Source organism: Columba livia, chromosome 1, assembly GCF_036013475.1.
Source record: "Columba livia isolate bColLiv1 breed racing homer chromosome 1, bColLiv1.pat.W.v2, whole genome shotgun sequence".
Taxonomy (NCBI): domain Eukaryota; kingdom Metazoa; phylum Chordata; class Aves; order Columbiformes; family Columbidae; genus Columba; species Columba livia.
The window spans coordinates 18,898,198-18,923,478 of NC_088602.1; the positions used below are offsets into that span (position 1 = coordinate 18,898,198).

At 40.8% G+C, this 25,281-nt stretch overlaps 1 protein-coding gene across 2 annotated transcripts in view; it reads left to right on the forward strand.

Annotated features, from left to right (window-relative positions):
• Nucleotides 1-25,281, forward strand: part of DDX10 (DEAD-box helicase 10) — a 176,754-nt gene that overhangs the window by 109,477 nt on the left and 41,996 nt on the right. For both annotated transcript variants that reach the window (XM_065049019.1, XM_021286281.2), the window contains exon 16: nt 14,203-14,259. In XM_065049019.1, the coding sequence (XP_064905091.1) occupies nt 14,203-14,259 (57 nt within the window). The remainder of the gene's footprint in view (nt 1-14,202; nt 14,260-25,281) is intronic.

Sequence of the window (25,281 nt, forward strand, 5' to 3'; positions counted from 1 at the left end):
TTCACACATTTAATTCCAAAGTCTACTCCAGTAGTCCTGTTACAGTCTTTTGACATCTACAAAAAACTCACCTTTTCATTAGCCAAGTGTTGCATTTGAAGGTAGCTGTAAAGAAATGATGTTTTCTGTCCTATAGGTGAAATTATAGTCAATTTTACACAAAGCAATATCGGATTTCAAGGATGTAGTTTAATAAGTAAGGAAGGAGATACAGATTTATGACTTTCCAGTCAATCTGCTGTTTCCTAGCAAATTCATATACTTTGAGTGACAAAGTTGCATGTTTGACATCAGACTTCAATGATTAAATACTTGATCAGTTGGTCTTTTGACACAACTTCCTCGTTCCTGCTGAGTAGAACAAATGATGAAATATTTCAGCTGTGGTAATACTGTGAAAAGAGAATCCCTCTTTTCAAAAGAGAGGTGGGCAAAATGAGCAGGACTGGCTGCATCATCTATATATATATATTTATATGCTTTATATATATATATATATATAAAAATATTAATTATGAGAAGTATCAGTTTTCTTGTAACCTGTGTAAAAGAGATTCGAATGTGCTGCCAACAAAGGATATGAAAGCAGTGAAAAGATGAGACTTTCTTACCTTATTTTAATGCCTTCAGATTTTGCCTCAGTGCAGATGTCTTAGTGCCCCTTCTTGTGTCATTGAAAGAGCAGCTTTTGAAAATCATGTACTCTCATCCCATCTTACGCATCCCCTCACTGGTATTCAGCAGTCCCTTTCACACAAAGTCTGAAATCCATCGCTGGTCACTGTCATTGCTTCTTTTACAATCCTCCATACTTCACTGTCGGCCAAAATACATCACGGCAGAGCACGAACTCTGTCGTCTGACCTTTTCTTTCTGCAATAACACTAATTATTTCTTTCCCATCTTTGTTTGCATTTCCTTCCTGCAAGCAGGCTGCTCTAGATCTTTGTCCATTTGACATCCTTTCTAACAGCAGATGTGACAACTCTCCGGTTCTTGGTTTTCCAGCTTGGTTTCTGAATTCTCCTACAAATCTCTCCCAGCTTTTTGAACAAAAAGAAAAAGTGGTTAAGTTTTCGTCTCCACTTTTGCTTCAGGTTTGTTCAAGATCTTTGCTTAGCTTTTTCATCAATTTAACCTTCTTCTGTTCCTTCACTTTCAGCAAGTTTCGAATGTCCATATCTTGATTCATATTTCCACCTCTTAATTTCTTTTCTTCTTAGTGCAGCTGATGCTTGGTGTAGTTTCCTGGCTTGTATGTTTGTATTTTTGAAACATGATAAATTTATTAAAATTATTATATAGGTAGATGAGAAGACCGCTAGAGACAAAAGCATTTTTGTTCTATATAAACTAAATGTAGCAGTCTGCTACATGGTAGGTACTTCAGTAGTCCAAAAGTCCTCCGAAGCTGAATATATGCTAATACCTGAAGTGTCTATATTGCCTTCTAGGTGGTGACTTAGAATAACAAAATAATTTATGTAAGGCCATGAAAGCATATGTTACTTCATCTAGGTTTTTATATCTTGCGCATAGGTTCAGATTTTGATTTAGATTGTCAGTGGTTCTAGAAAATGCAGTGATTTTTATAAAGCTTGTAATTTTATAGGTTGTCTTCCACAGAGAATACCTCTTATGGTTTCTTTAATATAATCTTGAATATTAAAGATCTTTGGGGAAAAAAAATGAATTTCTTACAATCAAAACTTGTACAAAATATGTGTTTTTTAGGTGAATATGGCCTGTAAGCTTAATATGAACTTTCCTTGCGAAACTATTTCTGATGAAGAGCAAAACTATTCAGAAAGTATCCACAGGCCATTGCTTTAAATCCATTTTGAATGTCATTTAATTGAATGAGTGCAGTTTTCAGTATGATCAGAAAAATGTTTTGATGCATTCATGAGATGCTTGGATTAGATGAGATGTGTGTTGCAGTTGCCTTAAGGCTTGTGGAAACCTGCAAAGCATCTACACTATAGTTAGGTTTCCTTCATGAGTCTCACATTTTGTTATCCTCTCTTTCCCATGCAAATGGAGGAAAATTGAAAATGGATAAAAATAAATAAAATCTGGGGTATAATTGTGATGTAATTAACGCTTATTGAAATTTTGGAAGCAAAGTAAATTTTAGCAGTTGAGCACAAGGGAAAGGGCAGTAACACTGATCAAGATGGTATGAAAAGAATTCTGCATTAATGGATATTTCATGGCAGCCCAGTGAGAGGTATAGATTTGAGCTCTTTTGAAATGTGTAAAATGTTATAAAAAACAGTAAAGGGAAGAGTGAATAAAGTATTCAGAACGTGTTTTCGCACTCCATTTTTCAAGTTGTCAACTGAAAATGCACTGTTGTTAGGAGGAAAATAGTGGCAGTGAGGGATTCATCTCACTTCTTAATAACCTCTCTTTCTGCATACTAGCCCAAGCTCAGAAAAATACCCAATGGTGCTGAAGTGAAAGTGAATAGGAGCCTTATTTCATACATTATTTTCCAGGAAATAAGATACGCTGTGAACTTGGGATGATCAACACGAGAAAATGGCTAGAAGTATTTTTCATTTTATTTTATTCTGTTTGGGCGGTATTAGTAGCAAACAAGCTGAGCCTGCGTTCAGGGGCCCGGTACTGTGAGATGTGGCGGTTCTGTGCCTCCCTGGAAGACGCTGAACAACCACAGTTGTTGTGGTAGGACAAGAATTAGACTCCAGGTCATGGGGGCGTCTTTCAGAAGACGTTGCACTGTAAGCTTTGTACCACAAGTCTGTATTTTAAATGCCATAAATATTTTGTATTTTCGACACTCCTTGCAGAATCTTCTAGTGATACTGCTGTTGCTGGGAGGAAACTGGAGATGTTATGTGGTCCTTGTGCTACTGAAATGGTGCTGATTTGTACCACCTGAAGTTTGGAGTTATGTGGTCTCTTAATTTTGCTCCTGCTGTTCTTAATTCAGTAGAAAAAGACAGAGCTATTTTAGAAACTGTATTGAAACAGAGTACCTCTGTTTGGTTTGTTTCCTCTTTCCTAAATGTATTTGTTAACAGGCCCTAAATATGTCCAGTATCCATACCCACACCACCAGGCTCTTACACAGTCACTGGCCTTGACCTTGGGTTTTTCCAGGTACTGGACTTTCCACACAGTCTCACAGTGCCTTGCAAATACTCTATTACAAGTTTGCTCTTGCACATGAGACCGACAGATAACCTTTTTTATCTTGTTCTTACCAGTTACGAAGTTTTGGGTGAACCTTCTCAAAGTTGGCTTGTATGGTTCCTTCAGTGTTCAGCTATCAATGACTTAGGAGTTCAGGTCTCTTGTTACTGTTTGCCTTACTGCTCGTCAGGATTAGCCTATTTGGTGTTCAGTTTATTACTTTTTCTCCTTGTCTTTGTCTCGCTGTTAACAGTGTATCCTTACAAACCACGTTATTACAGTCAAGGTATCCCTAGAGAGACCATCCAGGTAGATTGAAGCGTAGAGTTCAAAATGAGTGCTTTCTAATAATTTTTGCATCAGTATATGTGGGGGAGAGTAGGACACAGACTAACTTTGTTAATTTTATATTAATTCACACACAGTTCTTAAGAATTTGGAAGGGATGCTTCCTCTAAGGAAGAATAATGGAGTTACAATACTAGTGATGATTTAACAGCCTCAATGCTGAGATTAGAGCTGATGTTTAAAAACCATAATGATTTTTAGGTGCATTTAAGGAAAGAGGGTACCATACAGATATACAGGGTGTCTAGCATGCTTGGAGAGAGTACTTGGAAAACTATGGTCACCTCATGATGACTTGGAATCTGCATGAATGGAGTTGATCCAATGAAAGATGCACTTGATGTAGGAATTTGAGAAAAGAGTTTATTTTTAAAAGCAGGAATGCTGGTAATTCTAAGTAGTAGGAGAATGGTATGACCAAATCAGTTAAGATGTCAGCCCGTACTTGTAGTAGATTATTTTTCCTCTGTGTGTCTCTTGCCACACCACATTCCTCGAGGTTTATTTCCTGCAGTGATGCTGTAGCCTTTGTCCCTCTCCTGTCCCCTGCCCAATCCTCACCCTGTGCCATGGCTGTGCACCCCATGGGAAGGCTCCGGGGGGGGGAGCGCCCCGCGCCTTGTCCCTTCCTTTAGCAGCCCCCTCTGGCCAGAGCTCTGGGCTCTGTCCCTCTCCCCATCCTGCACATGATTTCTGTTGATGACAGAGTAGTTATGTTTTAAGCATGTTTGGTTTAGAGTTGTAATAGATCATTAAATACCATGTAGAACCAGTTAAAGAAACAGAAAAGACTCCCGCAGGATTTTATTTTATCAAATTTTTACTTGTGATTAAATATATATATATATATATATGCAATTAATAAAAAGAAAAATAGATGCTATACAGCACAGACCATACAGTATGCTGGAAGAAAAATGTACTCATGAAAAATAGTGTTTGTAGTTTGAAATCAATCAGTACATTAATTCTGGAGAGAGATAGCATCATATTTCAACAGAAAGAATATGAAGGGGAAAAAAATCACAGTGCAGTTTTATGCTCTTTAAGTAAAGCACTTCAATAGTCCTTCATTTGAGGTGAAATTTGCCAGATTTCAGTGTAATCGTATAGCTGGTTTAATGTGGTGCTGGGCGAAGACGATAACATTCTCTTAGGTAAAGAGTGTGCCAGCATAGGAGCAAAATATAATGGGAAAAAGGTTGCTGCTGAGAGGAGCGTTTAGCTGAACGGCAAAGAAGAAAAGTATTAGAGATGGAGAGATGTGTAAAATAAATCAAGAGTATTGCTTTGTTGGAAAGCCTACCTGAGCCCTTTCATAAAAGCTGTTGTGTGCAGGCAATGCCACTGTTGTGTTCCAAGAGCAGAGCTATTAAGATAAGGGGAATGGACACTGACAGGTGAGTTGACAGGCATCCCATCCCTTGTCACTCGCAGTAGCATTGCTCTGGTCTCGTGGTGCTGATGGCGGAGGCAAGGCCTTGCTCATCGTTTGTTTTTCTTGCACTTCAATAGCTGGATGGGCTACACTTAAAGCTTGAAGTACCCTTGGATGTTGTCTAAGAGCTTTTCTAGCAAAATCAAGAGTTCTTGGCCTCATCTTCTTGATGTGAAAAAAAGGAAAATAACTGCGAGTAGGTTGTTTGTGTACACCGTAATCGGATGAATGCCAGGAAAGCGCAGCTGTGTGTGGAGGCTTAACTCGAGCTGCGGTGGAATCACAGCCATAGTGCTGTGAGGAGCTTCCAGCGCCACGCTGCCTGTCCTGCAGAGCCACAGCTGCTGGCATGCTGACCCCTGCCTGTCCTGCAGTGCCATAGCTGTCCCACATGCTGACCCCTGCCTGTCCTGCAGTGCCATAGCTGTCCCACATGCTGACCCCTGCCTGTCCTGCAGTGCCACAGCTGCTGGCATGCTGACCCCTGCCTGTCCTGCAGTGCCACAGCTGTCCCACATGCTGACCCCTGCCTGTCCTGCAGTGCCACAGCTGTCCCACATGCTGACCCCTGCCTGTCCTGCAGTGCCATAGCTGTCCCACATGCTGACCCCTGCCTGTCCTGCAGTGCCACAGCTGCTGGCATGCTGACCACTGCCTGTCCTGCAGTGCCATAGCTGTCCTACATGCTGACCCCTGCCTGTCCTGCAGTGCCACAGCTGTCCTACATGCTGACCCCTGCCTGTCCTGCAGTGCCACAGCTGTCCTACATGCTGACCCCTGCCTGTCCTGCAGTGCCATAGCTGTCCCACATGCTGACCCCTGCCTGTCCTGCAGTGCCATAGCTGTCCCGCATGCTGACCCCTGCCTGTCCTGCAGTGCCACAGCTGCTGGCATGCTGACCCCTGCCTGTCCTGCAGTGCCATAGCTGTCCCACATGCTGACCTCTGCCTGTCCTGCAGTGCCATAGCTGTCCCACATGCTGACCTCTGCCTGTCCTGCAGTGCCACAGCTGCTGGCATGCTGACCCCTGCCTGTCCTGCAGTGCCATAGCTGTCCCACATGCTGACCTCTGCCTGTCCTGCAGTGCCATAGCTGTCCCACATGCTGACCCCTGCCTGTCCTGCAGTGCCATAGCTGTCCTACATGCTGACCCCTGCCTGTCCTGCAGTGCCATAGCTGTCCCGCATGCTGACCCCTGCCTGTCCTGCAGTGCCACAGCTGTCCCACATGCTGACCTCTGCCTGTCCTGCAGTGCCACAGCTGTCCCACATGCTGACCTCTGCCTGTCCTGCAGTGCCATAGCTGTCCCACATGCTGACCTCTGCCTGTCCTGCAGTGCCATAGCTGTCCCACATGCTGACCCCTGCCTGTCCTGCAGTGCCATAGCTGTCCTACATGCTGACCCCTGCCTGTCCTGCAGTGCCACAGCTGTCCCACATGCTGACCCCTGCCTGTCCTGCAGTGCCACAGCTGTCCCACATGCTGACCCCTGCCTGTCCTGCAGTGCCACAGCTGTCCCACATGCTGACCCCTGCCTGTCCTGCAGTGCCACAGCTGTCCCACATGCTGACCCCTGCCTGTCCTGCAGTGCCACAGCTGTCCCACATGCTGACCCCTGCCTGTCCTGCAGTGCCACAGCTGTCCCACATGCTGACCCCTGCATGTCCTGCAGTGTCACAGCTGCTGGCATGCTGACCTCTGCCTGTCCTGCAGTGTCACAGCTGCTGGCATGCTGACCCCTGCCTGTCACAGCAGGTTCTGAGGGAGCTGCCCCCTGGCTGCTGAGGCTGGGGGTGCTGCCGGGTTCCTGGCTGTGCAGGCGCAGGGATCCAGGGGTTTCTGCTTCTCTCAGACCCGGTGCGTGGGAGCCGGGTGTCACCTTAGGAACAGCTGCCTTAAGACAGCACAGGAGTCTGTGACCTGTCTGGATTATGAATTCCTGATCTTAAATGGTATCATCCCTTCAAAACCAAAAGCAGCCACAGCAGACAAAGTGCATTTTCATAGACCTTTTTTCTCTGCTTTTGTCTGAAAATACTAGCATGTTTTGCAGTGCAACCCCCATTGGCTTTGTCATTAAGATTTTAGTTCAGAGCTTTAAATGTTGCTTTCAAATGCCATCAGCTAACTTAATTCCTGATGTAATTCTGTTGAAACTGTGTTTTGAGTTGAATTAGAGTTACCTTTACCTCTCTCTGTGTATGTGTATACAGGGTGGACTGGAGGGTTCTGTGAATTAATTGGAAAGAATCGCTTTGATTTCTGTAGGTTCAGAATTTGGCTCAGATGACGTTTGTAGACAAAAAAGGTGGTTACTGGACTGTCTCTGTATTTTAATCACTATGATTTAATATGTTGTATTGTTGTGAGAAACAAATTTTATGTATATATGTGTCCTACCTTGTGTCACTTTCCTCTTCAGTTGATGAGCATCCCAAATCGCTTTCATGACAATATGTATGTTTAAACCAGACAGTGTACTTAAAAACTTTAAATTCTTTTTTTTATCCTTACCACATGTTCAGTGTGTTCAGATATTAAATGAGACAGGAATAATTTTCAGTTCCGTGCACTGGTTTCCTGTGTCCTTTTCGTTCTAACAGCATTCTTTTGAGGGTCAGTTTCTGCTAGTTTATGTTTTCTTCTTTTAAATGAGAATGCTTTTATTCCAGCTGCCTCTAAGACTTTTTGCAGTGCTTGTTTAATGTTTGTTGCTGTGCCATCTTTCATATGCCTTTGATGCCACGCTTTTCCTATGTTGTCTTAAATGTATCATACTAAGCCCATATGTTTCAGTTTTCCTCCTTATAAAGTCAACATCAGCTCTGACATCATCTCTACAGATGAGGTTTACATTGTTATGTTTATATACTTTGTTGCTTTAAAGAGATTATTTAATAGATTTCTAAAACCAAATGTTAAGAGATTAAAAAAAACCACAACAAAACAAGCACAAAATAATAGGAAAGCTTTTTCCTGAAGGTGTTAAGATTTGTTTATTTAATAGAAACCAATTTTGTATTTAATTTCCAGATTTTTTTTAATAATATTAAAAGAAATTCTAATAAGTTGATTCAATTTTATCTTGCAGTTGCGAATGCTGGTTTGTTTTGGTGGTTGGAGCATTTCTTGCATGTTGATGATTTCCTAATGTGTATAGCAAGACTAATATTTAACTACATAGCAGTATAAAATGTAGCAGTGGCCAAAAAGTGACTGTTGAAATGGAATTTGCTAACTCAACGTGTATTTGGTCCTTGCCCATTCTGTTTATTTTTAAGTAATTAATAAATAGATCTCAGACATTCTCTTTTTCCTTCCATCCACGTGTGCAGAGCAAAACCACCATAGACGAGGGCGCGGTTTGATCCGTGTTGGCTCACGTGTGTGCTGATTGTGCAGCTACAAGTTAGTAAACTTGCTCTATGGGCTGGTGCCATATTTATTAGAACTGGATTTTCAGATACCAAGTTGCTTGCAAGCTGAGCAGTTAAAAATAATAATAATACTGAAACATATTTTGCATGTAAGCAGCACAGACTTGGTGTGAAATCTGAGGCAAGACAATATGTGGGGTACCACCATGCCGTTTATTAAGTAACTTTTCAGAGCACATTTGTGCTTTAGAATTTGGGTGGAAAACAGTTATTGGATATAACGAGGCCAGTGTATGAGGGATGTTGTGAACTTCAGAACCAGCTGTTTGTGCATTTTATGCAGCACAGCTGATTGTCCTTAACTATGTTGCACTAAAAGAACAAGAGATAGTAAAGTACTGAGAAGTTATATCAGGTGCTGATATCAACTAAGATGTATTTGCAAATGACAGATTTTTCCAGGCAACAGAGAGATTTGTTCCAAAACTTGGCCGCCTCTAAGATCTGTTGTGTGGTAGACCACTACCTCAGCTGTTAAATAGAACAGGTTGGTAGCTCCAAGTCACAGCATCAGTATGTAAAAAATCAATTACTAAAACCTCAGCATTAAAATCTTTGATCAAAATCCGTGGGAATTTTGAGCATTTAAATAAAAAGACTTCAGATGACTCAGATGAACAGGAAGTTTTTACAGGAAATAGGTTTGCCATAGGCTTTTTTAATGCTGTCAGGGCTAAATAGGCCTTAAGATTAATTAGTTGTATTGATTAAAACTATTTCTTGCCTTTAGGTAAGCAAATAGAAGAGGTCAGTGACATTTCAGGCTGGTAAAACTGCTGTATATCACCAATTAAAGGAATTGATTTAATGGAAGTCTGAGCAGTTATGACCTGTGTACTGGTTGAGAGACCAGTTAGAAAGTTTAGACATGGTCTAAAAATCAAAGATAAGTAGGCTTAGACTAGCAACATCACCTCTCCTGTTTTGTAAGGCCATGAATCTGGGGTACTCAGTCTATCCAAACTGGTTCTTAAATGACATCTAGATAACCTGCATTTAGCCTCTATTCAAAACCTGCGTCCACCATGTTGCTGACGTAGAGTGATAAATGAATGTTCTGCCTACTGCCTTTAAGGAGAGATTGCTTGGTTTTGGTCTAAAGGGGTTGGCAGCACTTTCTTAGGAGTTAAGCTGCAATGAATTATTGCAATGATTTTTGGTTAAACTTCTTTCTTATCGTCAGTGTTGATAGCCTGGCAAGGACATGACTAGATCTTTCAACTATGAAGAAGGTGCTATATGGGTGCAAAGGAGAGCTATTCAATATAATTGCAAAAGAAAATATGGATGTTTGACTTTGCTATTGTAGATAAAAGAGTATTGAATCAGATTGTGATGTTTTAGGGCTTTATCTGACAGCCTCATGGTGCTGGGTTATGAAGTTGTGCTGTAACAGTGGCAGCCACTGACATAATTAAGTATTCATACCTTGAAACATAATAATGTGTCCAGTTCTGGGCCCCTCAGTTCCAGAAGGACAGGGAACTGCTGGAGAGGGTCCAGCACAGGGCAACAAAGATGATTAAGGGAGTGGAGCATCTCCCTTAAGAGGAAAGGCTGAGGGAGCTGGGGCTCTTGAGCTTGGAGAAGAGGAGACTGAGGGGCGAACTCATTAATGTTTATGTAAAGGGTGAGTGTCACGAGGATGGAGCCAGGCTCTTCTCAGTGACAACCAATGATAGGACAAGGGTTAATGGGTACGAACTGGAACACAAGAGGTTCCACTTAAATATGAGAAGAAACTTCTTCTCAGTGAGGGTGACAGACACTGGAACAGGCTGCCCAGGGAGGTTGTGGAGTCTCCTTCTCTGGAGACATTCAAAACCTGCCTGGACACCTTCCTGTGTAACCTCATCTGGGTGTTCCTGCTCCAGCAGGAGGATTGGACTAGATGATCTTTTGAGGCCCCTTCCAATCCCTGACATTCTATGATTCTATGATTTTTGGATTTGTGCCCTAGTAAATGGAAATAAATGAAAAATCTCTTTAATCTCTAAACTAGTTGTTATTTTTATAAGTGGTGCTTTATAGCTTGATGGAACAGTGATAACCTTGGCATTCTTATTGTGTTACACGTTAGATATTCCAAGAAAATCCAGACTTTTCTGTTTTGTTTTTGTTTGGTTGGTTGGTTGTTTTTTTTTTCCTCATGTGTGAAAACTAATGCTGGACAGTTTAGTAATTACAGATAGTTACAGGCTTATCCATAGATAAACAGAATCTATTCATTTGAAATAAATTAATATGAAACTGTTTGATTGGTTCAACTTGGCTTCATTTGATTATTTTTTACAGCTGTTTTATAGTACATTGTCCATGTGCATTCTGCCTGGGCCCATATTTCTTCTTAGCAGTAGCAGAGTGAGAATGAATGATATCGGAGTTAAAATAGTCATCCCGGTCTTTGGACATCTGTGTTTCTGGCTGTGCTGTAGCATTTCGTTTTAACCTAAGGCGAGGTAGTTAATTTCTGGGTTTTATGCAGTCATATGAAAGGGTGTCTTTATTACGTGGGGATATTACCTTGGCACAGTAGAATATACAGTTGTCCTCTGGGTAACAGGAAATAAGATCCTGACTGGGGAAAAGTATTTAAGCATTTGCTCAGCACACTGTGTGTACTTACATGTGCTTGAAGCCGTGTATAAATTTAAGCACTTCCTTAATAGGCTTCTTTTCTGGAATTGAAGCCCAAGTTAAAGACTGAGTACTAATCCGGCATCAACAAGTGAAATAGCCCAGTAGGAGCAAGACTGCAGAGTAAGTTGCTGCTGAGAGCTGGTTAGCACGCTGTGTCATGGGGGTTATGCGGGATTAGCTCCTTATCTGATGCTTTGAACCAAACCACTCTGGGGGAAGTTGTTCCTCTCCTCGTTATTCATGACATCCTACACACCACCAGGAGTCCCAGTACCAAAGGCGTTGACAAACGAGCGTGATCTCAGCTGAGGCCAGTCAGATGGTGGCCCTGCGAGGAGAGGCTGGGGAGCTGCAGTTCAGCCTGGAGCAGCGGTGGCTTCGGGGAGACCTGGCAGCAGCACCCTGTGTTTGCAGAGAGGTCAAGGAGGAGATGGAGCTGGGCTCCTCACAGTGGTGCAGAGCGAGAGGGCAAGAGATGGTGGCCATAAGTTGAAACAAGAGGTTCAGCAATGGATATCTGGGGAACTTTTTCTGTGTGAGGAAAGTCAAGTGGTGGCACAGGCTACCTGAGATGTTCAGTCTTCAGTTTTGGGAGTTTGACCCAGCTGGATGAGGCCCTGTGCTGACCTCAGAGCCAACCTGCTGTGAGCAGGAGGTTGGACCAGAGACCCCCTGAGGTTCCTCCCAGTCGCAATGATCCTGTGAGCCTGTGAATGTCCCACGTTGGCTGGAGCGTGTTACCTGTGCTCCTGAGGGGTCCCTTGTGGTGTGAAACACAGCAGATGTGGGTCTGGTTTGGACATTGGCTTCTGAAATGCACTCCTAACTCCAGCTCAGTGCCAATGTGCTTTTGTTTTTCATTGACAAGTAACCAAATACTCTGTCTTCCCCCCCACCCCCAGTACAAAACAACAACAACAACAAAAACTCTTGACACCATGTTCTCTTGATTGCTTCTCTGTCTTGTTTTTCTTTTGTACTGCTGATTTCAGTTTCAGCACCTATTAACTTCAGAATCTTTTTGTGTCTTTACCGTGCCTTAGACACATATATTATGCTGTCTGGTGTACTCCTCTTCTATGGATTATGTCAATCTCCTGCTTTCATAGCTGTCTTTTCAGTTTCTGTTGTAAATCCCTTGAGCAGGAGTTTGGACTGCTGTTAGATTGGCTTAAGCCTGTGGCTGTAATTAAGACACTGTCTTTTCATATACCATAGAATTTTTCTGTCTGAAATTTTCTGGACTATCCAATTTAAAAGCTGCTTTATCCTGCTTTGTAATATCTGGTGTTTTACTTTCTAGCTCTGTTCAACTTCTTCAGGAGTAAAGTTTGAAAAGGATCACAGTTTTAGCAGAAAAATGAGAGAACCCCAATGGTGACTCCAAAGAGTAAAGAATCCATGACTAAACCATTTAAAAACAGAGTGGGTGAAAATGTTAAACAAGTGGAAATCATTAGAAAAGCTTAACTAAATATGATCAGAAATTAATACAAATTTGACTTGAAAGAGGAGGAATCACAACATGGATGACCATGAGGTTGTGATGCTTGGGTCTAGGTTGTTGGAGAGCAGGCTGCCTCTGTCCGTACCAGACAGTTCTTGGTCCTGTGGCTTCTTCTGCACCATATGCTGCCCTTGTTGCCTTAAATGCAATTATTATTTTTATTGACATTTCTTACTTTAACAAGCTTGAAATAATAAGAAAGCTGTGTTGTATCTTTCTACAGTGGTGGGGTTTTTGTTTTGTTTCATAGCACGCATTGAAGGCTCGTAGCTCTGAGTGTATTGAGGTGTTTTTACCGGACAACTGTGTACACAGCATTGGAGAACTGTATAAAGCAGAGAGACACAAGCCTCATGCAGTTTTATCCCTGTCTCTTATTGGAGGGTGAGCTCTATCTGTTTAGTTTTGATTTGGAGAGAAGAGATTGCCTTACTCAGAGAGGCTGAAAGTAAGCTAACACTTCTGCAGTTTGGGCAATGGGGGGAAGAGAAAGTGTAACAGACAAACAGCTCAAAATAAACTGAATTTAGATGCCAATTTTGAAAATATTGGCAGCTGTGTTCTCCTTTGCCTAGGTCTGCACTCAAGCACACTGCTTTTCCAAACAAATTCGTGTGATACCTACCAATATGCTTTGGTAGCATTGTGATGATATGGCACCAGGACTGCTGGAGCTGGAGCTTTCTTGTTACTCCCACAAGTGAGCTGAAATATGTCAGATCTTCAGCCTTCTCTGTGCTGAGCTGTCACATCTGGACTGATATTTATGTCCCCTTTTATGTGGACTTGGTGCTAAATGTGCTGAGTGGTGTGCTTTTCCTAGGGCACGCGTGCCCTCACCTGAATGTCTCTCCTTACCTCAGGAAATTGGAAGAATTTAAAAGATGTTCAACTGCAAGGACCTGACGAAGTCTGAATTTGATCTAATCCTTCAGTTGGTTTAAAAATAAAGTAATCCCAATAAGAACAACAACAAAGCAGCCAATAAATGTCAATTGAATTAAATGTTTTGGCCACTTTCGTATGTTCAGAAATTTGGTGGGCAGCTTTGAATAAATTTTATCATTGCATTTTGCTCATTTTTCCATAGCAGAATCCCTTTGGTGGAGGAAATTTAATGTTACGGTTTCTGAACTGATGCAATTACTGAGTAAATGCTATTGTAGAGTGTTTGTTAATAATGGAGATAGGAAAGCCAGGGAAAACACATTTTAGCTTTCACTCCCCAGCTGCTTTAGCAATTCTGAAGTTGGGAAAAATCATCATTTTAGTTTGTTAAATGGATTGGATTTCATATTAAGCTGCTGAGAAAGGAGAAAATTTGGATCTCTTGGTGCCATTTTAACTACCTTGTTTTAGAGACAAATGCTAATTTTGTCAAAATACTTAGTTGCATCATTCCTTTAAGAGTAACAAGTCTCATTGAAGATAAAATGTGAGTTCGAATCATTCTTGTAGTTTAATTTCTTTTAAGAGCAAGAAGAATGAATAATATCTCAATCAGATTTTTTTATTTATCACTTTTTTAATCAGTAACATGTAGGGTGAATACCACCAGTATGGCATGTATGCATTAAAAATATCTAGGTGGCTCAACTTCAATCTTAAAATATTGGAAGAACAAAAAACCCGGGAGTTTGGTTTAAAATTGTCCATCTTGTTTGTTTTAGGAGAAAAGGCTAAAAGAAAAAGCAGCAAGGAGAGAAGCCAGGAATGCGAATGCACAGGTAAGGGGATTTTGTTGTTTTGATCAAGCTACTGATTGTGGGTTTGAAACTGTTTTTCAATTATTTCATTCCTTTCTTTAATAAGCAATATTGTGATTAATGACTCTTTAAAGGCATTTTCTGTTTGCTTGCCTTTTCATACTCCCTTGCTATGATGATGTTATGATGACTTGCTGTGGAAGGATACTGAGAAAGCAATGTTACTGAATATGTGTGTATATGTATGTGTGTGTATATATATATATATACACAAAATGTATGGAAGCCTTTTGTAATTGCAGCCTCTTTATTCTGTATATCTAGTTAGTTGTAATTTCAGCTGTGGTGCCATTTTTTCTTCTCTGAATACTTGATCATGTTTGTAACTTGCAGACACTAAGTTGTGGTGATTTTTTTTTTTCTTTCTTTTTTTTTTTTCAAATCTCATTTAAACCTGTTTCTGCTGAACCTTTTCTTTAAACAGCACGTATTTACATTAAAGTGTATTCTTTCCCCATGTTACACCCATAGTTAAAACCTTTGGATGCTCTTCTTTATATGTATGTTACTGATTTCCTAGAGGCTGTTCTAGTTTTCATTATTGCTTTGTTTGTAATAAACCGAGATTTCATTCAGCTGCAATGATTTTCCAGAATATGGACGAGTAATGTGTGTCGTTTCTCACGCTGCATCTCCGTATGCTACACATGAATAGTTACGGTTTGTTCTGGCAGCTGGCAAGTATCTTACTCCTTTGAGAAAATCAATAATGTTCTGTGTCCGATTTTTGCAAGCTGGCCATGTGCTGGGAGGCTTGAGTATAGGAAGGTACTTAATTCTGTACTTCTGAAGTGGAAAGTAATTACAGTTTAAGATGAAAAGCCTAGTTATACTAAGTATTAAGTATTATTCTGTCTTTAGAGATGGCAAGCTATGAGAGCTGTTGGCATCGTGACTCCCCAATCAAGCAACAGAAATTTTCTGCATGTAATTGAATGTATAGAGATGCATACTTTTTAATGTATTGAGCAAGCATTTTAGGAAAATCATGGAATGAATGATTGACAAACATCTTGATAGGGAGAAAACACTGATCAAATCAGGCTGTATTGCATTTGTAAATGCCGCTTGCTAATTTTGCCTCTTTTTAAGGAATAAACCCCCCAATGCCATATTATTCAGCAGCCGGAGAGATAACCTCATTACTTTCAAAAGGATCTGCTTGCTGTTGTACTTCTCATGTCCTATTATTTGCCAAGCAGATGAATTTCTCTGTCCTACTGGAAAACAAATGAAGCTGATAGCTGTTGAGGAATGATCTGTCTGTGTGGTGTGTGTCTGTCTGTGAGTATGGGCTAAACGTGGAGCCTCGCCTCCAAAACTGTGTAAGATAAAGCCACAGTTTGATGCACCTCTGCCTCTCTTCCGTGCAGCACTTGGCTTGGAAAGCTGATTTACTAGTCCTAGTCTAGTGTGAGATTCTCGTGTGCTTTCTGTGAGAGTACCAGCTGCAAACCTGCTATTCCTTTGTCTTAATTTTATTCCTGAAACACTTAGCTCGCTCTGTGCAAGAAGGTGCGAGCCTCAGGAGCTGATATGTGTCCTTGATGAAAACTTTTGGGCTTTTTTCTTGTTTACAACCTATTTTTGCCGGAACTGTGCAGCCCGAGCCCTGTCGTTTTCAGTGGGGCTCATTTAAGGGTGAAATGGTTCTGCTGGGAAAGGCGGCCAGCATGGAGCCTGGATGTGGAAGGGTGCAGCAGGCGGTAGATAAAGGTGGCGGTTTCTGGCTGCTGGGTGTCTGAGGAATTAATTAAAAACACTCCCTGCTTCACAGAATCTTAGAGATGAAGCCACAGTAGCTGAAGCTCTCTGTAGTCCGTGTGGGATATGACTCAAGCGGCTCCTAGGAGACACCCAGGTGGGGTGGAAGGAAGGAGCAAAACACAAACTATTGAAACAGAAACTGGTTTAGAAAATATATGCTGCTTTAATCATGAGTTCAAAAACATTCACATTTTTACTAGTGCTTTCCAAATATAGCTTGTGAACCATTTATTCTGCCACACATAAATCTTTTGGCAATTAATAGCATTTTCTTAAAAGGGAAAGCAGTAAGGAGAACAAAAAAAACCACAAAAAGGTATTTTTAGCTGTATTATTGCTGTTTAGCAGCTGGAGTCAACAGCTAGATCAACAATTATGAGCAGCCAGTCACTTCAAAGCAGCTGTGGTCATATTTCTTGTTTCTTGTCTACCTGCTTTTTTCACCCTGTTTTATTAACGGTGTCTCTCTCACATTATAAACGCCTTGGGTTGCAGAATATTATTTATTATCTTTCACTAGTACATAGCCTGCTGGGTCTGACGTGACCAAAACGGCAATTTACTTTCCTATTCTAAATATCAAATAATAATTCATCAAGTATGACTTTCGCATCCCTGCTTTAGTGTAATTTCTGTAGTCATGTTGTTGGTTGTGTCCCGTTGCTGACTGGACAGGGCCTGGCATGTTATTCTTAATGGGTGCTGGTTTTCTTTTTTTCCCAAAATGAAAAATGACTTTATTTGGAACTAAAACATTATGAATTACAGTTTATTTTCACCCTTCAAACCATACACTTGTGATATTAAATCTTAGTCTTAATTTTATATTCTTCAATTGTGATACTCTTAGTTTTAGGATTTCTCTGTCTTGTACATGTTCATTGCTTTCCTGTGCCAGGAATCTTGACTTTTTGACATTTTTCATTTACCTATAATTTTTTAACTCATGGCCTAACCTTTTTAATAAAAGCTTTCCTTCAGTTTTGTACCCCCATGTTGTTTTGAGGAGCAGGAGGAATATCTCCATTTTAAGATTATGTTTTTCCTTTTGAAGTTTAAATGCCTTGCGTGAGTGTGGTTTTTTTGTGCGTGTCCCAACAAAAAGGAAAGATCACAGGAGAAATGGGCCTCCTGCTCTTTCTTCTGGTGCCACGGGGGCAATTGCTGGGAAGGTTTTGCTCCCTGCACCTGGGACCAAACAACCCGGTTCTGGCGCCTTCTGCTCAATGTGCTGGAGCCCAGGATTAGATGAGTAGGTGGCTGCAGCGTTGTTGGCTCCACTGGGTAAGACGTGAGGGCTCTTAAAGGATGCTTTGGAGAAAGTATTTCTTGGAATTTATGACCATCAATTAAATTTGAGTGCAAAAGGCTGTGAAAAGAGGTAAAAGAAGTTTTATATTCCTATTGAAGAAAAACTAGAAACTTAATTTTGGGGGGATTTTTTTATCATCATTTCTTTAATTGTCTCCCAGTTTAGGAGAATTTGATGAGATATTCACAAATGCAATGTTTTAAGGTGAAATAAGCAAACATTTTGTCCTCACACGATACTGATAAAATTGTTGTCCTCGAAACCTCAAACAACTTTGGATACTGTTTGCTTGCAGATGGTCTAGAGTAAACCAGGCAGATTGTAGTCCTTTGCCCCCAAAGTCCAGCATTGTGTGGAGGCAGCAGCCACATACAGGACACCCCCGCACCCTGCAGTGCTCCGCTCTTCACTTTGCACTTTTACTTCTAGTGATCTATCGTGTACTGATTTCTTAGTATACAAAGGACTTTAATTTCAAGTTTCCGTCAGCATTTAAAGGTCCTTGTTCTGCAAGCAGTTGTTGGCTACAATGAAGCTAAACAGGACTGTGTTTTTTCTTTAGTGAATTTAGTGTTTTGCTGTCCTGATTCCTGAGAGTAGTACTGATGTGTTAAAAATGATGAAGTGAGGAAGGTTTTGGTTTCTTTTTACAAAAATATATATATATTTGTAGGAAAGGCGTTTTCCAGGAGCAGCTGAAGAGGTTTGTGGGTCAAGGTGGGGGAGCAGAGCAGGAGTCAGGACAAGGTGCTGTCTCTCTCCCCAGCACTGACATGCTTTGTGTTCCTCAGCCATTGACTCCCCACATCATGCAAGAAATTATAACTAGCCCCTTAAAGGAGGCATCAGTATCTGCTAGAAATAGTTCAGACAGCATCTGTAAGCAGTGCCTGTAGCTAAAAGTTGCTCAGCCATGACAGTTGGTGCATCAGTTCAGCCACTGACAATCCTATAGCAGTTACACCGTGCTGGCGTCCAAAGCAAAACAGAAAAACCTGAAAAAGGGCTGATGGGCAGAGCAGAGGCTGTTTATCCGAAGTCCGTAAGAAAAATGTAACCTGCTGAAAACCTAGGGAAATCCGGCTTGAATGCATGCTCCTTAGTGAGGGGGTTTTTCTGTTTTAGAAAAGAATGAAGAAGACAAATGATTGGAATAAATTTGAGGATGGGGATTGCTATCAGGCTGGAAAACTGACCTCTTCTGAAAGAGGTCCAAGCACTCAATTGTCAGGGGCACTTCTTCATAGGAAAGAATTCTTGCTGAATAAGTGTACAGCATTAAAAGATCAACAACAGCAGCAAGATAATAAGTATGCTTTAGCTTTTCTCATGTCCTTGCTTCTTCCCCTGCCCTCTCCCCAACATATTTTGCTATTCTCAGAGGAATTAGTGCTTGTGTGTGAGATTTTACATATTTTACAAAAAATATACTTGATATACTTTATATGTATAATGTAAGATTTTCATGGAGTCACAATGAAGTTAGGAATCTTTCTACTCTGATATGGAGGGATTTACATGAACACATGTACAAAACACACCTGGGTGAGCAGGAGGCACGTGCTTAAAGATATGATAGCTTCAGGCATTTGTATCTGCCTGTATCATATCACTGCGAGGTATAATCCTCAACATAGCATTCTGTTTTGTGCACCTCGTGCCATGCTCTGTTGAGATTTTAACCAGAAAAATACTTAGAAACACCATTTTATTTTAATCTCTGGTACCCTCCATGGGCTTTGAAATACATGTGCTGAATGTAGTTCAGGAAATCTTTGTACTGTGTGGCAAAATTCAAACAAGAAAGAGTTGGAGTCAGACCTCTTGGGTAGCTATTGCTGATAATCCACTGGGAGAAATATGATGAAAATTCTGCATCCACTCTGTGTATTGTTCCTGTGGATACTGGAACTGATGTCTGTTACCTGCCAGCTCTCCTTCTGCCTTGACTTTTCTTTCCTGGAGATCTAACCCAGGACTTGGTGTTTAGGCTGGCGGCTCTAGATTTGGTATGGTTGTGAACAGTAATTTCAGCGTGTAAAGGGGTTTACAGGAGTGAGGGAGGAATTTGGTCCACATCTCCTGTGCATACAAGTTCCAAATCCTTTTGGTCACTAAGTGTTCTTGGGAAAGTCTCAAGGGTGTCTGGCATACTGATGGTTAATGGTGAAGGTGCTTTGGTTCTGGATCACCTCTTATGACCCCCGTGGATGGAGCTGTTGCTTTAGCTCCCTGTGATTGCTGGAGCTGGAGCAGGGGTACAGGGCTAGATCCTGCTGGTGGTCTGGGGGATGTGGAGGTTCTGGAGTTTATTTTGTTCATAGAAGACCTCAGGAGAGGATTATTTTGTTCTGATACAGTCTCAGGACAGGCTACATCTTGTCACTGCTGTTTCATAGTTGCAAAGGACTTAAAAGTTGTTCTTCATTAGTAACTATTCTTGATTCTGCAAACCACAAAAAAAAGCAAAACATTAAGCAACAATACTTCTGTTCAGCTACAAAATTTTCCAGTATCTCCTGTGTGGACAGCTTACAACTGAAGTTACCATGTGAATTAGATCCTTTTAATTAAGTCAAACTTCTTACTTAAAATAATTTAATTAACCTTAGTTGAGAAGTAGCTCTCATCTGTTAGCTGTTGTATTCTGTACACGTATTGAAAACTCTAAGAAGCTTTATTTGTTTATTTATTCATTGCAAGTTTGTGTTTGTGTTGAATTTCCTTGAGAACCTCTCTTGATAAACAGAGTAATTTGGAATATCAACATTTTAACCTGCTAATTTAGTCATTTCAAACAGGTTTCTTAAGACAGTATCATGATTTCAAGTTCAAGTTATTAAATGGAAAATAAAGAAATCAGTGATCCTGAACTACTTGTATTCTGAAATATTTTTAAAATCAACATGTTCTACAATATTTAGTTGATATTTGAAAATGCCTATTATGTGTCTGTATGGAAATGTTACATGTAGTTTGCTCTTTGAAAAGAACATGTTGATGATTCCAGTTAATATAACAGTTAAATTGCTTTAAGTAAAGCTGTAATAAGTCCTGCTTTTTCTACCATTAAGAATGTATATGATTAAACCAATATTTCTGTGTCATAACCCTGAACAAGTAGCAAGGAAGGATTCTGATGGATTGACTTGCCAATTACACACGCTTCTGTGAACCTTTTCATTGCAGCCACCAGCACACTGAGGATTTCAAATATATTTATCAGATTGACCATTTAAACTAATTTGCCACAGCAATTGAATTTTGTGAGTATATTGTTCAGAACTGTTATTTTTAATCATACGGGGTGTGTGGTGACAGTCAGCTGCTCTGCACACAGTAAGCTGATGATTTACTGGTCGCTGAAGTGATTTCCTTATCATCCTGGCAGAAGCAGAGATGAGGGGGGCTGTGGACCTCAACTGTCCCCTCTTGTACTCTGGAGGTCTGCTGGCATGAGGTGGGTGCACAGTGGATCAACACAAATGCATCTTCATTACAGTGTCTGACGTACCAATACCCTGTGCTTTGTTATGTGTTTGCTTTCATATTTATGGTAAATAGAGGAAACTTCTTTATTCTGTAAACTTTTTTTGGTTTTCTTATTTTTTGGGGGTTGCAGTTCAAGGGGAGCTTTTGATGAAATATGGATTTGCAAGAGCAGAGGAACAGGATTTCTGGTGTGTTAGGAAGCACAAAGGTTATTGTCTTACTTGCTTGCAAATTATTTTCTTAAATTTCCAGGAAAATACTGAAAAAAAATTTCTCCAGTAGCTAGTGGGAAGATTACACTGTTTAATTAATTTTTCTTTAGGGAATTTTTTGTTTCTAGAATGTCCATGTAAGTTTCATAGCACTGGAACAGGAGCTTTGGAGCCATCTTAGACTTCCACTGCTGAGCTTCAGAGCTTTCAGCGTCTTAAAGACTAAACATTTTTGTTTATTTCAGAATCAACAATATTTTGGCATTGGGGGAAAAAAGAACTTAGTATTTTTTTATTAAAGGCGTAGGCTATCAAAATTGCAAGATGGCGATTTGAAATAAGTATGTGCCAACATATATGCATTTCGCTCTTCTTCTTGCCTTATGTGGGGTTTGTTATTGTTTATGTGGATTGTTTAGTTACAAATAACTCTTGATAGTAGCAGAATTCAGGAGTACTTTGGCACCGTTCCCCCCAGGCTCTTGAATGGGGATCAGCAAATAACTGAGTGGCTAATTGAGTCACAGCTTCAGGTCTGTGTCGCCTTGAACAAGCGAGGTATATTAAATATTGTTACTCTTTGTTTTCCCTCTGCCTGTCTCTGTGGATATTAGGAGCAGGATCCCACCATCAGGTTCTTCCCTGCACGTGGCAGTGTGGTGGAGCGCAGGGAAACAAGACAAGAGCTCTATTAGTCTTACACAGATGCCTTTCCAAGGCTAATGATTAAACCCCAGTAGTTCAGGTTTCTACACATTTTTCCATTTGAATACACACTTCATCAATTCAACAACATAGTTCAATACCTGTATCTAAATAAACAGCAGCTATGCAAGAAACAAGACAAGAACTCTTTGTGCATTGCAAAGTGCAAACGCATATATTCAAGGGCAAAGACCTTTCCACCTGAGCTTCAGGTTTCCATTTTCAGCATTGATTAAATGTTTTCATGCTGACTGTATAGCTGTGTGCTCTGTAAACTTAAGTAGGGGAGGAAGAGAACACTCAGTCTTTGCTTTGTGATCACTGTCCATCAATATATAAGCATTTCATTTTTTAATATGCTCTCTTGTAAAGGTGACAGGTGTACAATTTAAACATAACAAGTCACATCAGTGTGGTTTGGAATTTATGTATAAATTAGGAAATTCTTTTCTTCTGGGCTTCCAAAACTTCTTTTTCGGTTTCTTCACCAATTTGACGCCCTCCTCAACAGTCCCTGTCTGAGCAGAACACGAATGGTCGCTTTGCCCCTGCCTGACTCTGGTCAGGGAATAAGAGGCGATGGACAGTGCTGAACCAGCACATCCACCAGTATGGAAAAGAGAAAAAGAAAAAGAGGGGATAGGGAAAGCTGTTCTGAAATGTTATAAACCATCTCTTAGGCATTTTCATCTGAGTAAACAGATCCACTATATTAAGTTAATGACAATGATACTTCATTTGTAATCTGCTCTATGCTACTAGTTAAGAGTATCTAGTAGCCAATATTTGAAATTTCCTTATGTGTTTGAAGCTTTCTTAGATTACGGACTTCACATGCAGAGACTCTTACTTTGCTGCATATCCCGGGTATGAGCTTCTTAAGAATGAGTTAATTGCCTGATGAGCAGGGGTAATCTTTCAGATGTGCTTTGATGATGCTGACATCCTCATGCAGTAAGGAATGATAGTTTTAAATTAAGCAGCTCTGTTTTCTCAGCATCCTCCATGTTTATATTCCTGGAATGTATTGCTCGCAGGATTGTACATAGTCTGCTATAGCCACTCTCAGCAGTTGTAATTGCTACTAGTGATGAAAATTGATTTGTGCAATCAGAAAACCATTATCTGCATTCTGTCTGATAATGCTGCAGTTGCCAACATTTTAAAATTCTTCTCGTGGCTGTTTTCAGAACAGGCCAGGGTCATGCACTCACTACAATTCCAGCTGCTTTATGCTTAATCTTATGTGAGCATTAAAAGAAAAGGAAAAAGCTCTTGCTGTCTCCCTCAATATGTATTTTTTTGCCAGACAGGTTTTAAAGATTCAGTGTTTTGTCAAAGTCCCCCTTCGCCAGATGTACTAGATCAGAAGTAGTGCAGCATCCCATGTTTTACCACAGCGTGCAGTGCTTTTAATAGGTTTTCTGTTCTTTAACACTACTAAACCGGTTTGTTAATTAGGAAGTGCCAAACTAATACCTAACTTGTATGGTTATTTAACAGGCTGCACAGGGCAGTATGGTAAGGCCCATACTATCCCAAATGGAGCGCTTCCTGCTGTTTGGAGGTGTCAGTCACAACCTCTGTTGTCCTGTGTTGACTCCAGGTCTCCCTGTTGGTTTTTGCCCCCCCCCCCCCCCCCTTTTTTTTTTTTTCCTTAAGGCAATGCACATTTTTATTTTCTATTCTTCCTCCATTTAATGTTTTCCTTCTCTCTTCCTTTTTTTTTTTCTTTGGTCATCTATGAACTTTGAGGATTTCCAGGTTTCTTCTCTCTTGCTGTTCCCTCATCCCCTTTTCTGTTTCTTCTGGAGTTAAATCGGAGCTGCTACTGCTTCTGTTTGGTTACCTTCTGCCTTGTGGAAACTGAGAGCAGAAGCAGGAGGGGAACAGTAGGAAGAAAGGTAATAGCATCATCTGGGAGCAAAGCCTTAGGAAATGTGCTTAGTATGTTTAGGGAAAAGTTTGTGTGTGTTTGCTTTGTTTTCTTCTTCCTGTATTCTTTCTTCTTTCCTGATATTCCTTCTAATAAATATACCGGTTATATTTTTCTGGGCTGGGCTGTTCTGGTACTGCTGGATGAATGCTGATTTTTCCAGTCTGACTGTTCTTTCCTTGTATGGAGAGCTGGAAGAGGTTCACTCTATTACTCCATGCACACATTTATCTTCTCACAAGAAACCTTTTAGTAAAAGAGCATCAGTAAGGGTTCAAAGCTAATTACTTGTAAGCTGAGAAAAGCCAGAATTAAAGTTGTCAGTGCTTCTCCCTTGCTGTATAAATATAGTGATGCAGATCAAGCCAGGTGACTGTGCTTCTCCCTGTCTGCTCGCCTGCACTTCCAGCTGAGACAGATCCTCAACTCCGAGTTTACTTAGTGTGTAGTAACGAATGGAGGAGACTCTACATTTTCCAGCTCATGTTTTAGTTTACTTACAGTGTGAGTGCCATCTGTTAGATAAAGGAATTAAAAATCCTTTGGGAAACAACAAGTACACAGAAACTGTGAGCTAGACTCTTCTAAACATCCTTATCTCTATCATTTACTGATTTTTATTATTATTTTTTTTAAACTTTGTATCTTTTGTCTGTTTTTCCCAGAATACTCAGGTTTATTTTGTTGTTAACACTTATTTAGTGGAGTTGGATCAGGAAACCTGAGTTCTTTTCTGGACTAGAAATTGTGATATATAAATTGTCCTTTAAACTCTGCTAGAAGTAGCATGGACTCTCCTGACGATTGTTGGTTTGGTTTGCTTTTTTAAGTTTTCTCTGGGAGGTGTCAGTCTAGGGAGCCTCAGTGCAGTTGGGGAACTATGTGGTGTTCTGGTCCCTCTCAGCTCAGAAAGGATGTGCTAGATGAAGGTCCAGAAAACACGAAGAAAAATTCAAAATAGCCTGATGTTAATAGAGAAAGACGACAAATGAGGGGAGATCACAGGATCACAGAATGACAGGGGTTGGAAGGGACCTCGAAAGATCATCCAGTCCAATCCCCCTGCTGGAGCAGGAACACTTAGATGAGGTTACACAGGAAGGTGTCCAGGCGGGTTTTGAATGTCTCCAGCAAAGGAGACTCCACAACCACCCTGGGCAGCCTGTTCCAGTGTTCTGTCACCCTCAGATACCAAGACATTTCCTAACTGATTGAAGTAAGAAAGTACAGCTCTCTATTTTTCATAGGGAAGAGCCCCATAAGTACAGTTCTTTCTGAAACCAAGCTTATGCTGCAGTGGCACAGCATGGATTTGGCCCAAGGAAAGGCTGGAGCTCAGTTTCCTTCCTCCAACGTGCCCACCCTGTGCAGGTGCCATTCAGAACTGGCAGGATGTGCATGAAGCTGGACACGGAGAACATGGAGCAGCAGGGTGCTGTTCTCAAAGCTTATGCTTATGCATCAGAGCTGCTTATCCACAGCCAGAAATCACTGGTTTGCAAATGCTTTGTTTGCCAAACGTTTGAGATTGGGCTTCTTAGCTTGGTTCTTGAATTTCC